Source organism: Acomys minous (assembly GCF_964271855.1).
Source record: "Acomys minous genome assembly, chromosome: 3".
NCBI lineage: Eukaryota > Metazoa > Chordata > Mammalia > Rodentia > Muridae > Acomys > Acomys minous.
In genome coordinates this window covers 69,314,758-69,327,672 of record NC_140485.1, presented here as the reverse complement: position 1 = coordinate 69,327,672, position 12,915 = coordinate 69,314,758, and the positions used below count along the sequence as shown (strand labels likewise).

The 12,915-nt window shown below is 54.2% G+C and overlaps 1 protein-coding gene across 2 annotated transcripts in view; it reads left to right on the top strand.

Moving 5' to 3' along the window:
* EYA2 (EYA transcriptional coactivator and phosphatase 2) overlaps positions 1 to 12,915 on the top strand; it is a 175,556-nt gene that overhangs the window by 79,205 nt on the left and 83,436 nt on the right. For both annotated transcript variants that reach the window (XM_084775075.1, XM_084775076.1), the window contains exons 3-5: positions 2,414 to 2,459; positions 7,678 to 7,820; positions 9,445 to 9,561. In XM_084775075.1, coding sequence (XP_084631201.1) covers positions 2,414 to 2,459; positions 7,678 to 7,820; positions 9,445 to 9,561 — 306 coding nt within the window. The remainder of the gene's footprint in view (positions 1 to 2,413; positions 2,460 to 7,677; positions 7,821 to 9,444; positions 9,562 to 12,915) is intronic.

Here is a 12,915-nt window from a genome sequence, read left to right as displayed (position 1 = left end):
GGAGAGGCAGGCGACTGGAAGGTTCAGGAAGAGGGTGAGGTAAGCAAGCCTGAGCAAAGCCTCCGTGCCAATCACTCTATGGCAGCCAGAAGGAAAGACGCTCAGCTCAAAAGCCTGGAACAGCACGTTCATAGGAGCCCATAGGAATATTTCTGTGGGTTCCATTTTAGTAAGTATTTGCATGTTCACTAATGAAAACATTAAAAGTGTTTAATTCAATGATTTTTTTTGGATCTGCTCCACGTTCTTGAGCTTTTGCCAGCAGTGAGCCTGGCTGCTTCAGACAGAGACAAGTGGTTCTTGGTGCTGGGAGACTAGAAAGGAGGCCATGTGGAGCTAGCCTGGGGCAACTACCTCGGGGTCAAGGGAAGTGTCAGGAGGTACCAAGTGGGTGCCAGAATTTTCCTTGACCTTGAGCCAATGCTGCCATAGCCTTTTGGGGTTCTTAAGTATGGTATGTAGAGAGTATATCTTATGCCATCACTCTGTCTGCATGTGTGCACGTGCACCTGCGTGCACACGTGCACACACACACACACACACACACACACACACACACACACACACACACCCTCACATCTGTCAGTGGAGTCAAGCTGAACTCAGGTTTTTCTTACTGTGATCAGTGCATGCTGACACCATGTGTCGTCATGCAGATAGCTCTGTGTGTCTGAGCTCAGCTGTCACGCGACGTGAAGGTGAAGGAGACTCAGCAGAGTGAGGGGGCCTTGACTGCAGAGATCAGGCTCCCATAACCCTGGGGCTCAGATCCAGAGGCTGTCAGAGCTTTTGGTCAGAGGGTGGGAGCGACACAGCCTTGCCCGCCTCATGGTCCTATAGTAAGGATTAAATGAGATCCCATGTCTAAGCCGTTACCACTGGGCCTGGCCCACAGTCAACTCCTAAGGGAGTGCTTGCTGCAGCTATGCTGGCGGCTGTCCCTTGGCTTGTAGCGTCATAGCTGGGACAGGCTGCAGGGCTGGGCCACCTGGGTCCAGGCCATAGGCCCTGCAGATTCACCCCATGTTCACTCCAGCTCTCCACCTGGGCGTTAAAATCATCGGTGTAGAGAAAGTGGTTAGCAGGAAGCTTGGCACACAGAGAATGCCAGGTAAAAGACAGATACCATTTCCTGCATGCGTGTAGAAGTTTCTGAGTCTGGAAGGGGAGGGGGATGCCAGGTCCCAGAGTCAGTAGACTTGAAGAGTAACTCAGTGACTGGGTCCATCCGGGTCCCATCCAGAATTCATTCAGGCTGTTTGAAGACGTGGAGTCAGGTTGTCTGAAATGATGCGGCACAAAAATTCCCCCAGAACCACCCAGATCAAGCGCATCCTAGAAAATAGCTCTCCCAGACAAGTCCGTTCCTTTCACCATGACCAGTAGCTATTCCCTAAGGTAGTTGAATGACAGGTGTCCCGGAATGTGACATAGGACATGTGCCAGGATCTCAGGAGTGAGCTAAGAAGCACCTTCCTTGGATGCACTGGAGCGAGCCGGACCTGACCCCCACCAACTAGATTTGGAGAGGGAGGAACAAGAAGGGAACAGCAGCAGATGATGTCCGGGCTGGGGACATAGCTCAGTCCGTCAAGTGTTTGCCACATAAGGGTAAGGACCTGAATTTAACCCCCGAAACTTCTGTCAGAATCCTGGCCATGGTGTCTGCTTTGTAACCCCAGAACTGGAGAGGGGGAAACAGGAGGTTCCTTTGGGGCCTGCTGGGTAGACAGCCCACTGGAGCCAGCACATCCCAGGCCAATGGGAAACCCTGTCTCAAAAACCAAAGTGAACGGCAGCTGAGGAAAGACACCTGAGGCTGTCCTCTGGTCTTTATGAGTGCACACATTTGCACCTGCACAAAAATAAAAGGAGCGGGGAGGGGAAGGGGGAAGAGAGGGAGAGGAGGAAGAAGAGACAGAGAAGGAAGAAGAGGAGGAAGAGGAGGAGAGAGGAGGAGAGAGGAAAGATGAGGGAGACCGAAGAAGGGGAGGAAGAGGAAGAGGAGAGGGGGAGGGGAGGAGGAAGAGCAGGGGGAAGAAGTCATGGTTGGAGCCAGCCTTACCTTCACCCTGCAGCTCTGGATTGCCTCCCGTGATCAAGTGACCTCCCCAGCAGATACTTTCTGTCCCTGTGGCTCTGTCTCCTCACCTGTGCAGCATGCAGGGCAGCATGGATTCTACACGGTGCTCCTAGATGCTCTGTATGGCTTCTGTGCCTTGCCTTCCTGCGGCACCCAGAGGGGCTGTGAGTGCACCAGGAGGAGAGCACTTCAGTGCCTCACCTCGGAGAAGCTTCTTTGTGAGGGAAAAGGCCCCAGCAACAACGCTCTTCCAGCCTCTGTCTGAAGCCAGAATTCGTGCTGAACCTGACGTCAGTGGCTAAACTTACGCGTGTTTCTTTATCTCTCCAGGCATCACCAAATCGGCCTCTCGGAGTGTGCCTCCGCTCCCTGGGAAGTGAGTACTCTGGCCACATACATCCCCTTCTTATCCCACTTAGTACTTTTGCTCCTCTGCAGAGGCTGGAGGCTGAGGTGGGGGTGCTCTGGAATTGCTTCCCCTAATAGGATTGCCAGCGTGGATGCAGCCAGACGGCCTTGCACAGATTATCTGACTGCATGGACCTCAGTTTCCTCATCTAGGAAAGGGGACCACTGAGTGACCTGTCCCACAAAGTGAAAGAACATGTAAATTGCTTAGCACGGGCTCTCCCTGTCATCTGCTGTTTCCTTCTTTCTGGAGTTTGCTCTTTTTCCTGTTCTTTCCTTTCCCCATTCAGACTCCTCTCTTGCCTTCCCCTTCTCCTCCCTGGCTTCTGTACCCCCTCTCTCTCCCTCCCTTTCCCCCCATGTCTGTATCCCCTCCCTCTCCCTCCCTTCCTCCGCATCTCTGTATCCCCTCCCTCTCCCTCCCCTCCTCCCCATCTCTGTATCCCCTCCCTCTCCCTCCCTTCCTCCCACCATCTCTGTATCCCCTCCCTCTCCCTCCCTTCCTCCCACCATCTCTGTATCCCCTCCCTCTCCCTCCCTTCCTCCCACCATCTCTGTATCCCCTCCCTCTCCCTCCCCTCCTCCCCATCTCTGTATCCCCTCCCTCTCCCTCCCTTCCTCCCACCATCTCTGTATCCCCTCCCTCTCCCTCCCTTCTTCCCCCATCTCTGTATCCCCTCCCTCTCCCTCCCTTCTTCCCCCATCTCTGTATCCCCTCCCTCTCCCTCCCTTCCTCCCACCATCTCTGTATCCCCTCCCTCTCCCTCCCTTCTTCCCCCATCTCTGTATCCCCTCCCTCTCCCTCCCTTCCTCCCCCATCTCTGTATCCCCTCCCCCTCCCTCCCTTCTTCCCCCATCTCTGTATCCCCTCCCTCTCCCTCCCTTCCTCCCCCATCTCTGTATCCCCTCCCCCTCCCTCCCTTCTTCCCCCATCTCTGTATCCCCTCCCTCTCCCTCCCTTCCTCCCACCATCTCTGTATCCCCTCCCTCTCCCTCCCTTCTTCCCCCATCTCTGTATCCCCTCCCTCTCCCTCCCTTCCTCCGCATCTCTGTATCCCCTCCCTCTCCCTCCCTTCCTCCCACCATCTCTGTATCCCCTCCCCCTCCCTCCCTTCTTCCCCCATCTCTGTATCCCCTCCCTCTCCCTCCCTTCCTCCCACCATCTCTGTATCCCCTCCCTCTCCCTCCCTTCTTCCCCCATCTCTGTATCCCCTCCCTCTCCCTCCCTTCTTCCCCCATCTCTGTATCCCCTCCCTCTCCCTCCCTTCCTCCCACCATCTCTGTATCCCCTCCCTCTCCCTCCCTTCCTCCCACCATCTCTGTATCCCCTCCCTCTCCCTCCCTTCTTCCCCCATCTCTGTATCCCCTCCCTCTCCCTCCCTTCTTCCCCCATCTCTGTATCCCCTCCCTCTCCCTCCCTTCTTCCCCCATCTCTGTATCCCCTCCCTCTCCCTCCCTTCCTCCCACCATCTCTGTATCCCCTCCCTCTCCCTCCCTTCCTCCCACCATCTCTGTATCCCCTCCCTCTCCCTCCCTTCCTCCCACCATCTCTGTATCCCCTCCCTCTCCCTCCCTTCTTCCCCCATCTCTGTATCCCCTCCCTCTCCCTCCCTTCCTCCCACCATCTCTGTATCCCCTCCCCCTCCCTCCCTTCTTCCCCCATCTCTGTATCCCCTCCCTCTCCCTCCCTTCCTCCCACCATCTCTGTATCCCCTCCCTCTCCCTCCCTTCTTCCCCTATCTCTGTATCCCCTCCCTCTCCCTCCCTTCTTCCCCCATCTCTGTATCCCCTCCCTCTCCCTCCCTTCTTCCCCATCTCTGTATCCCCTCCCTCTCCCTCCCTTCTTCCCCATCTCTGTATCCCCTCCCTCTCCCTCCCTTCTTCCCCATCTCTGTATCCCCTCCCTCTCCCTCCCTTCCTCCCACCATCTCTGTATCCCCTCCCTCTCCCTCCCTTCTTCCCCCATTTCTGTATCCCCTCCCTCTCCCTCCCTTCTTCCCCATCTCTGTATCCCCTCCCTCTCCCTCCCTTCCTCCCACCATCTCTGTATCCCCTCCCTCTCCCTCCCTTCTTCCCCCATCTCTGTATCCCCTCCCTCTCCCTCCCTTCTTCCCCCATCTCTGTATCCCCTCCCTCTCCCTCCCTTCTTCCCCCATCTCTGTATCCCCTCCCTCTCCCTCCCTTCTTCCCCATCTCTGTATCCCCTCCCTCTCCCTCCCTTCTTCCCCATCTCTGTATCCCCTCCCTCTCCCTCCCTTCCTCCCACCATCTCTGTATCCCCTCCCTCTCCCTCCCTTCTTCCCCATCTCTGTATCCCCTCCCTCTCCCTCCCTTCTTCCCCATCTCTGTATCCCCTCCCTCTCCCTCCCTTCTTCCCCATCTCTGTATCCCCTCCCTCTCCCTCCCTTCCTCCCACCATCTCTGTATCCCCTCCCTCTCCCTCCCTTCTTCCCCCATCTCTGTATCCCCTCCCTCTCCCTCCCTTCTTCCCCCATCTCTGTACCCCCTCCCTCTCCCTCCCTTCCTCCCCCATCTCTGTATCCCCTCCCTCTCCCTCCCTTCCTCCCCCATCTCTGTATCCCCTCCCTCTCCCTCCCTTCCTCCCCCATCTCTGTATCCCCTCCCTCTCCCTCCCTTCCTCCCCCATCTCTGTATCCCCTCCCTCTCCCTCCCTTCCTCCCCCATCTCTGTATCCCCTCCCTCTCCCTCTCTTTCTCCCCCATCTCTGTACCCCCTCCCTCTCCCTCCCTTCCTCCCCCATCTCTGTATCCCCTCCCTCTCCCTCCCTTCCTCCCCCATCTCTGTATCCCCTCCCTCTCCCTCCCTTCCTCCCCCATCTCTGTATCCCCTCCCTCTCCCTCTCTTTCTCCCCCATCTCTGTACCCCCTCCCTCTCCCTCCCTTCCTCCCCCATCTCTGTATCCCCTCCCTCTCCCTCCCTTCCTCCCCCATCTCTGTATCCCCTCCCTCTCCCTCCCTTCCTCCCCCATCTCTGTATCCCCTCCCTCTCCCTCCCTTCCTCCCCCATCTCTGTATCCCCTCCCTCTCCCTCCCTTCCTTCCCCATCTCTGTATCCCCTCCCTCTCCCTCCCCTCCTCCCCCATCTCTGTATCCCCTCCCTCTCCTTCCTTTCCCCCACCTCTCTATCCCTCTCCTTTTTCTCTTCCTGTTCTTTTCCTCCCCACGCCACCTCCCTGCTGCCTGCTTACTTTATCCTTCACTTGTTCCTCCTTCCTTCTGGCTCCAACATTCACCAGGGACTCCTCAGTGCCAAAGCCTACATGAGCCCTAGGATGAGAGAGAAGAGGGCATAGCCCTGCCCCAGAAGGGCTCCCGGTCTAGCGAGGAGACAGAGAATCCTCAGGTTAGACCTGGCCAGATGTTGCCTCCCAGGCCTTCAGACATCTCCCTCTCTGAGTGCCACACAGCCTTGGTGAGGACACTGGCTGCTTCTCTCTCGTTGGCAGCCACTGAGCCTAGTAAAGCTCCCTAGGCTGTTTCCTCAGATGGGAGAGTGCCACTGTCCTTTCTATAGGGGTGTGAGTGTGTGTGTGTGTGTGTGTGTGTGTGTGTGTGTGTGTGTGTGTGTACACATGCATGCAGGTGTGTGATATGGAGGGGGTGTGGAGGGTGTGTAGTGTGTGGAACAGTGAGGTGTGTATATGTGTGTATTTGTATGTGACGTGAAGGGGTAGAATGCGGGTGTGTGAGGGAGGATTGTAAGGTTTGTGGACTGTGTGGGGTGGGGCGGCCCGTGCATGTGTTTGCACTCACGTGAGTATGTGCATGCCTGAGTGTGGGATGCATTAATGTGGAGGCCAGAGCTCAGCACTGAGTGTCTCCCTCAGAGTCTCTCACTGAACCTACAGCACATAGATTTAGCTAAGCTGGCTAACTCTAAGGCTCTGTTTCTCCCATGCTGGAATTACAGGCATGTTTCACAGTGTCGTGTTTTGTCTATGAATCTTGGAAGTCAGGACTCAGGTCCTTGCTATTTTGCCCCCTGAACCATCTCCCCAGTCCACATTTCTCTAGGCTTTTAACTTGAGCCCCAGATTAATTCTAGTCACTTCAGTGGGCCTTGATGGAACAGTGGAATGGACAGGCTTGAATTCCCACCTTGAACTTTTCTATGGAAAGGCAGGATGTGGTCCAGGAACACTGTCAAATAAGGGCCTCTGCTCAGCAGGAAGTCCCGCCTCAGAGACCCACTGATCACACCACAGGCACCCACAGAACTGGAACAGTAGCTGGTGGAATACTTTCTAGACCCCAGCCTGGTGTCTCCAGGCTCCTCCCCAAAGGAATGCCACATGGCAGCAATGGAACCTGCTGGAAAGCACATCACATCTTTTTATGTTCTAGTCACATCTGCCCTGATGCTTCACACCAGGAAAACCCAGAGGGTTTCATGTCTGCCTAAAAGACACATTTGAAGTAGACAGATTTTAGCCAGAGTGATGCGAGGAGGCCGGCCACAGCTTCGTGCTCCCAGCCACGTCCACAAAGGCCCAAGCTGAAAGAGTGGTCCCATGGGATCACACTCAGCTGCCTTTGGATCTGGAGAGTCCAGTAGATTGAAGGTATTAGGTATTTGGCCTCTGGATCCAAAGTTGAGGAGAGACACTGTCTTAAAAACTAAGGTGGGGAGTTACAATGGCAGAGACCAGGTGTCAAGCTGCAGCCTCCAGGTGCATGCAGGCATGTGCGCACCTGCACACAGGTGCATGTGCAAAGGTAGATAGAGGCTGGCCAAGGCAATGACTGAGCCTAGAAGTCTCCATAGCAATGGCTTTAGGCTTCCCATGTGAAGTCTGATGTGGACCTGGCAGAACTCTCTAGAAGCCTTTCCCACACTGCCTAGTGCAGGGCTCCATCATCTCTGGGTTATTGCTTTGCTGCCGCAAATGACTTCTCCACTGCTGCCCTAAGAGAGGGGAAGGAGGGCGGGCCACTGACAGTGGTTCACAACATATCCGCCCACACCTTGTTAGAGGGAGCTCTGACCCGTGGTGGAATCTGACTGCACAGGAGATGGCAAACACATCTTCTTGGTTCCCAGGGAAAAGAAAACAAAAGGAGATGTGAGCTGTGAGAGTGTTGTTGCTTTTGCTCTAGAAGGAATGACGCCTGCAGGGAGAGATGCTGGGCTAGCCTGGAAGACTCAACCATCTCTCCTTCCACCAGGCCTCACCCACGCGTCCCTCCTGCTCAGTCCTCCGCAGCCATGGCAGCCTATGGCCAGACACAGTACAGCACAGGCATCCAGCAGACACCTCCTTACACAGCGTACCCACCTCCAGCACAAGCCTATGGGATCCCCCCCTACAGTGAGTACCACGCAAGTCCTGGCGCCCCCTGCGGCCCCAACATTGTGGTCCCTTCGTGCTTCCCTGAAGGGTGATAAAGGTAGCTAGATTAATTTTGGGCATGGAAGTGTGGGGGAGAGAACATGGTTGAAGCACAGCTCAGATTCCTCCAGAATGTGTCAGGAGGCCTCTTTCTATTTCAAGAATAAAAACCCTCAACCGTGCAGGGAAATTAAAAGTTAGTGCTTAGTGTACTGTCACATCTGGGGATGCAGCCAGCTGCTTCAGCGACCTCATTGGGGGATCTGACGAGATGTCTCAGGCTTGATGTAGAAGCCTGCCAGCCTGCGTTTGATTCCTGGAAGCCACTTAAGGGTAGAAGGGGGAAAACCCAGCTCTACAAGGCATCCTCTGACGGCCACACACGCACACCATCTCCAGTGAGCTCATGGGAAGCTTAATCTATCTGTGGGTGCTTTCCTCTGGGTGGCTTTTACCCCTATCGAAGTAGCGTCCATGTGGCAGCACAGACAGCACTGTCAGCTTTGGCCTTTGAAAGAGTTCACGCTTCTCAGCGCTTTCCAAAGGACCCCATGTTGGTCCTCATTGCCAGACTGGGTCACTTAACAATGCTTAGCACAGGGGTGGGAGATGGGATGAGGGAGCTAAGGAAGTCAGAGATCACAGGTTACGTATAGGGAAAGGCAGCTCTCTTGATGCCAGGTACAGTGCGAGAGACTGGGGCAAGGGGGTGGGTGGAGGGAAGGGGCGCTTTGGAAGCCTTGACCATCAGCACCTCAGAGCAGAAAAATGCTCTGTCACTGGCTTCAGGCAGGGGTTAAGTGACCAAATGATATCAGAAATTATCTCTGTTTCCCGTGTGTGGCCTTCAGTGTCAGCAAGTTCTTCCACTACAGTGACAGGCATGGGTCCTAAGCACTTCTAAGCTTCAAGTCCCAAAAACAGAGAGCCTTTCCTGCCTAGGACACCTCCCTGAAGTCCCAGGCTCCACCCTGTCCCAGACCCAGACTCTAGAGCAGAGGGAATGGAAGGTTCTAGACAGCCACTGCGGGTCACATGACCATGAACAGCCAGAGGCCAGCCCACCTCATCTGGAGCAACTGATCTCATGTGGAGAAGAGAAGATACGCAGAGAAGGGGGAACAGACTGAAAATCCCCCTCTTCCATGGGACTTCCATGCATGCAAATGCGTGTGAGAGTTGGGCGTGGCAACACACACCTGTAACCCTGGCAGTCAGGGGGCAGGGCTGGGGCAGTAGCTCAGTTGGTAGAGGGCTCACCCACATGCAGAGCATCCTGGCTCCTTCCCAGCACTGCATAAACAGGGTGTGGCACCTGGGAAAAACAGAAGTTCAAGATAATTGTTGCTATGTAGTAAATTATGGTAAGCCTTGGATGCATGAGGCCCTGTCTCAAACACACACACACACACACACACACACACACACATACACACACACACACACACACACACACCCCAACCTTAAACACAAGCTGACTTCAGCACTTCTAAAGTTCCGGTTTAGAAGCTGATGAGAACTCTGCCGTGACTCAGTGGCTCTTCTGTGGATGACAGGAAAAGGTTCTAATCATGTGCTTTGGGTGCCTCTGCCTCCTTCCTAGGTATCAAGACAGAAGACAGTTTGAATCATTCCCCCAGCCAGAGCGGGTTCCTGAGCTACGGACCGGGCTTCAGCACCGCACCTGCTGGACAGAGCCCCTACGCCTACCCAGTGCACAGTGAGTGCTGTGCCCAGCCCTCCCTGCCACTCTCTGGGTAGATGGCCATCCATTCATTCACCCACTCATGAGACTTCCAGAGTGCCTACTGTGTGGCAGGCTCCATCTTAAAGGGTGGACAATATGGGAGTTCTGTCCTGGGGGGAATCCCGTGACCTGGGCAGAGGGCCAGCAGATAACCAGGTAGTCTTGCCAAAAGTTGAGCATAATGAAGCAACATGCATCGGCACAGAGTTGACAAGCAGCGGGCAGGCCAGGGGAGAGGTGGGACAGACTGTGAGACTGAAAAAAGACATGGGCAAGGTGGCACTAGCGAGATGCACACCTGGGAAGAGCATCCCAAGCAGAGGGAATGGGCAATACAAATGCCATGTGGTGGAATAGAGCAGAGATGGTGACACTGGCACAGGCTGAGAGGGTCCCTGAGAAGGCTTGGAGAGAGAGTAGGAACCCGAGGTCTATGCAACCATGTTGGCTTAAGTTCTGAGTGTGATGGCTCAAACAAGTTAGAAAGGCCACATAGAGCATGGTAGGCACACAAGAAAATGCACTCCATTCCAGGGGCTCCTGCAGCCCACCCCCCGCCCCATGTGACTGAAGGAACAAATCTGCTGGGCTCCCCTGGACTCACTTCCCCCTCTCTGCCCCTCCCAGGACTCCTTCTCTGCGTGATGTCCCAGGTGGCACATGGGAGTGACGTACTGAGCAGGGGCTGATGTGCAGGCAGTGGCTTTGGGAATCTTCATCCTGTTGCTTTTTGCCCTGTAAAGTGTCATGGGCTGAAAAGCAGCACCAGAAAAAAAAATAGGGTAGTGACTGGGCAGGCTTTTTGTTTAAATGTCTACTGGGAAGTGGGAAGTGTGGCCACTTCGTGTTCTGTGTTTTATTTGCTTCATTAGGGGGATGTACAAATGTCTTCAGGGTATGTGGAGAAAGTGGGTGGCGAACAGTCACAGCCAGGCAGACGATCCCATTAAGAGCCTTGTCCCAGCACCCAGGGCGGGTGCCAGATGGGGATGGCATACAGCCATGGCCACTCTCTGAAGGATTGAGATCGTAATTGCACCCACTTCACAGAAAAAAAAACTCAGGGGTCAAGTGAACAAGCACTTTGGCCAGTGTCAGGACATGGACTTTAGATCTTACCTCGAGTTCAGCAGAAAATGGTGTCTCCTTGGTGGGGTGGCAGCCCATCCCCCACCCTCTACCCCTAACCCATGTCTTTGACTCCTGCATCTCCTTCCTCTTCTGCCCGTGCTATTGTCCCTGGCATCCCACCAGTGTCCTTTCCGGGTCCCCCTGGAGGATGAGAGCTGCTGGATCCATCCCTGAAGGCCAGTGAGGAGGGGGACCATTTTAGCAATAAAGGTTCTCTGAGGACATGAGCCTGAGCTGGCACTGGAGCCAATCCTTAGCTTTTCAGATGGAAAGCACACTTGCTGACTTGGGCTTCCGTGACGGATGGGGGCTGAACAGGGGACACCGTCCATTCTCACCCCAGCTGTGTGTCATGCGGCTGACCCTGCGGAGGGCCTCCCCTGTTCATTCACTCATTTATGTCCCTTTACTGAACAAAGATGGTTCCCTCAGGGAATAGGAGTCATCCACTCATGGGGAAACAGTTACAGATGGGAGCCAAGACCGTGAAGGGGACATTCGGGGTGTCATGATGGACATGACCAGAGAAATAAGTATCAACATGCTTGTCCTCTGGGTGGACATAGCTGCCCTATGACAAAGGCACTGTCATCGCTCCCCTATTAAGTGGAGAGCCCGGGGCTCTGTAAGACAGTAACTCAAGCTAGGTCATGTGACCCAGGCAATGCGATGGACACCCAGCATTCTCCAGTGCAGCCATATGGCCCTTCGGCATCCTGTCCCTCTGCACCCAGACCCATTTAGAAAGTGACTCTCAGCAAGAGAGAAGAGACTCAGGAGTGGGCCCCCACCCCACCTCAATCCCCAAGAACCCTTCACAGATCAAAAGCATTCCCCCCACATTTCCCACCAACCCTGAGAATGGTGCATGCTGTTTTCTCTGCGGTTTTCATGGCTGCCGTGTGTGGCTGTGGCCGGACTTTCTGCTAGCTGCTCTGAGCCGGACACTGATGGCTGTCAGGAGGGCACGCCTCCTCCTTTTCAAACACAAACCCACAGGGCTCACACCCAGGCCATGTGCCTCCTGTCAACATTTCTGTGCCCTGAGTTGTTCCAGAGAAGGGGTAAACTCTCCGATGACTATTTCAGACAGTTATGGGATGTAATTCTGTGGAGAGAAGAGAAAGGTGTAAAGGAAAGACTAGAATAGCTGGGCAGGGCCAGAGGATGCCAGTGGGCTAGCCTTCTACCATCATTCTGTGATGAGAAGCCAGGGTCCCTTGCTAAGAATTAAAAATCATGACTTCATCAATGCACACAGGACAGAAACAGGACCATCCCCTCACTCTACAAATTGGTAAACTGAGGCATTGCAAGGGTGTGACAAACACTGGGTAAACTGATGTCACCCCTTCAACATTGATTTCTGATGTGCGAGCATTGGTTTACACGCCCAGCAGTGAGCGAAGGTTCTTCCTCCACATCCCAGCCAGCATTTGCTGTGCTTTTCTTGATGGCCGCCGTTCGGCCAGGGCTGAACCCAAATGTAGTCATCGTTCTTATTGGGTTTGTTTGTTCATTATAATTCATTTATTTCTCGCTGAGATATAATCCACACGCCATAAGCTTTACCCTTTGAGAATGTTTAGTTCGGTGCATTTACATAGCTGTGCAACCTCCGCCGATGATGCCCCACCCAATGTTTACAGCACCCCCAAAGAGACATCTCATACCTCTGGGAGCTGTGACTCAGTGTTAGAGCACTTGACTGTCATACACAGGGTCCTAGGTTCAATTCCCGGTATATGAAAGAAAGAAAGAAAGGAAGGAAGAAAGAAAGAAAGCCATCCCTCCCTCTAGTAGATTCTTTTAGTAATAAGGGGAATAAAAGATCCATTAGAAGCTGCCTCTCTTTCATATTAATTTGGGGAGCAGGTTAAATGTTCAGACATCTATAAACATTTTCTCCCACTTTGGCCCTGCACCCAGCCAGTGTCCAAACCTCAGACCACTTGTAGAGTGCTTGAGAACTCACAAAAGTGCCATTAACAGTCTGTTAGATCCCGTTACCATGGCAATGGACATAAGGGCCATGCATCCTCTAGGTGAACAAGCTCCTTTGCACTTGGAGTCTCTCTTCACTGCAGGCTTGTTGTGTGTTCATATGCTGTCATGCAGCCCTCTTCTTGACTCTTGTGCCCAGAGTTCACTGTGCTTCCTCCATGTATGGGTTAATAGTTTTCAGCTAATACTTCA